This window comes from Terrapene carolina, unplaced genomic scaffold (genome assembly GCF_002925995.2).
Source record: "Terrapene carolina triunguis isolate 2854851 unplaced genomic scaffold, T_m_triunguis-2.0 Scaffold24139, whole genome shotgun sequence".
Taxonomy (NCBI): Eukaryota; Metazoa; Chordata; order Testudines; family Emydidae; genus Terrapene; species Terrapene triunguis.
Window position 1 is genome coordinate 1 of NW_020688490.1, and position 1,168 is coordinate 1,168.

The 1,168-nt window shown below is 72.5% G+C and overlaps 1 protein-coding gene across 1 annotated transcript; it reads right to left on the reverse strand.

Moving 5' to 3' along the window:
- Positions 1–11: 11 nt before the first annotated feature.
- Positions 12–868, reverse strand: LOC112124130 (angiopoietin-related protein 6-like; the record flags this gene model as incomplete). The annotated part of the gene is made up of 2 exons (XM_024222669.1): positions 257–868; positions 12–147 (listed from the first exon to the last, which is right to left on the reverse strand). Coding segments are annotated over exons 1-2 (742 nt in total), but the record flags the coding sequence as incomplete, so codon positions are not given.
- Positions 869–1,168: the final 300 nt, after the last annotated feature.

Consider the following 1,168-nt stretch of genomic DNA (forward strand, 5'->3'; position numbering starts at 1 on the left):
GCCCGACTCACCCGGGGCCCTGGGGGGCAGCGTGGGGGGCGCTGGCTCCATCTGGTCCATCTGCAGCTGGGCGGCGGCATCGAAATACGCCCGGCTCTCGTTGGCGATGCCGGACAGGCGGGGGGGCACGACCGGCACCAGGGGGGGCTGTGGGGAGACGAGACGGGGCCCTGAGCCCGGGCCGCCCCACAGCCTCACCGCGTGGGGCACCCCCCGCCCGACCACCCCCAGCACTGTCCCCCCGCCCTGGCGTTACCTGTGGGGGGGGTGGCCCGGCACCCCCCTGGCACCACCGCTCCAGCCGCGCGATGAGGGCGCTCTGGTTGTTGACGAGGGCGGCCAGCGCCTGGTAGCGCAGCTCCAGCTGGCGGTAGCCGGCGGCCAGCCGCAGCGCCTGGTCCGAGGCGTTGGCCACGTGTCCCTCGAGCTGGGCCAGCAGCCCGGGCCGCTGGCGCCGCTGCAGGATCTCGTGCAGCAGCTGGGCGTAGAGCTGGCCCACGCGGGCGTTCATGGCGCGGCTCTCCTTGCGCAGGGCCTTCACCTCGCTCACCAGGGCGCCGTCCACCTCCACCAGCCCCCGCAGCCGCTGCAGCTCGGCCTGCTGCCGGCCCAGCACCTCCTGCAGCGCCCGCGTCTCGCTGCCGTTGGGCACCGGCGGCTCGGGGGCGGCTCGCACACTGCTCCAGCACACGGCCCCCGTGAACTTCTGCTGCGGCACGATGAACGTGTAGGTGCACTTGGCCCCGGGGGGGGGCTCGGCCGCCCGCCCCCCCCGGCTCCGCCCTGGCTCCTCCGCACGACTCTCCGAATGCGCCAGCCCCGCCAGGCTGAGCAGCAGCAGGGCCACAGGCCAGGGGGCCATGGCGCCGGGCTCTGGGGGGAGAACAGAGCTGAGAGGGGGGCACCGGGCTGGGAGCAGTTCCCACCTCTGCCACTGTCCTGCTGGCTGACCTTGGGCAAGTCCCTTCCCCGCTGCGTGACTCAGTTTCCCCACCCACCCAGGGGCTGTCTGCGTGGCTGGGCAGCGCCTCTGGGTGCTACTGGTCTAGAATTAATAGAACGGGGTTCCAGGTGCATTTCCTATCTTCACTGAACCCCCTTTATGGGGGCAGGAGGGGATAGAACCCAGGTGTCCTGGCTCCCAGCCCCCCTGCTCTAACCCACCAGC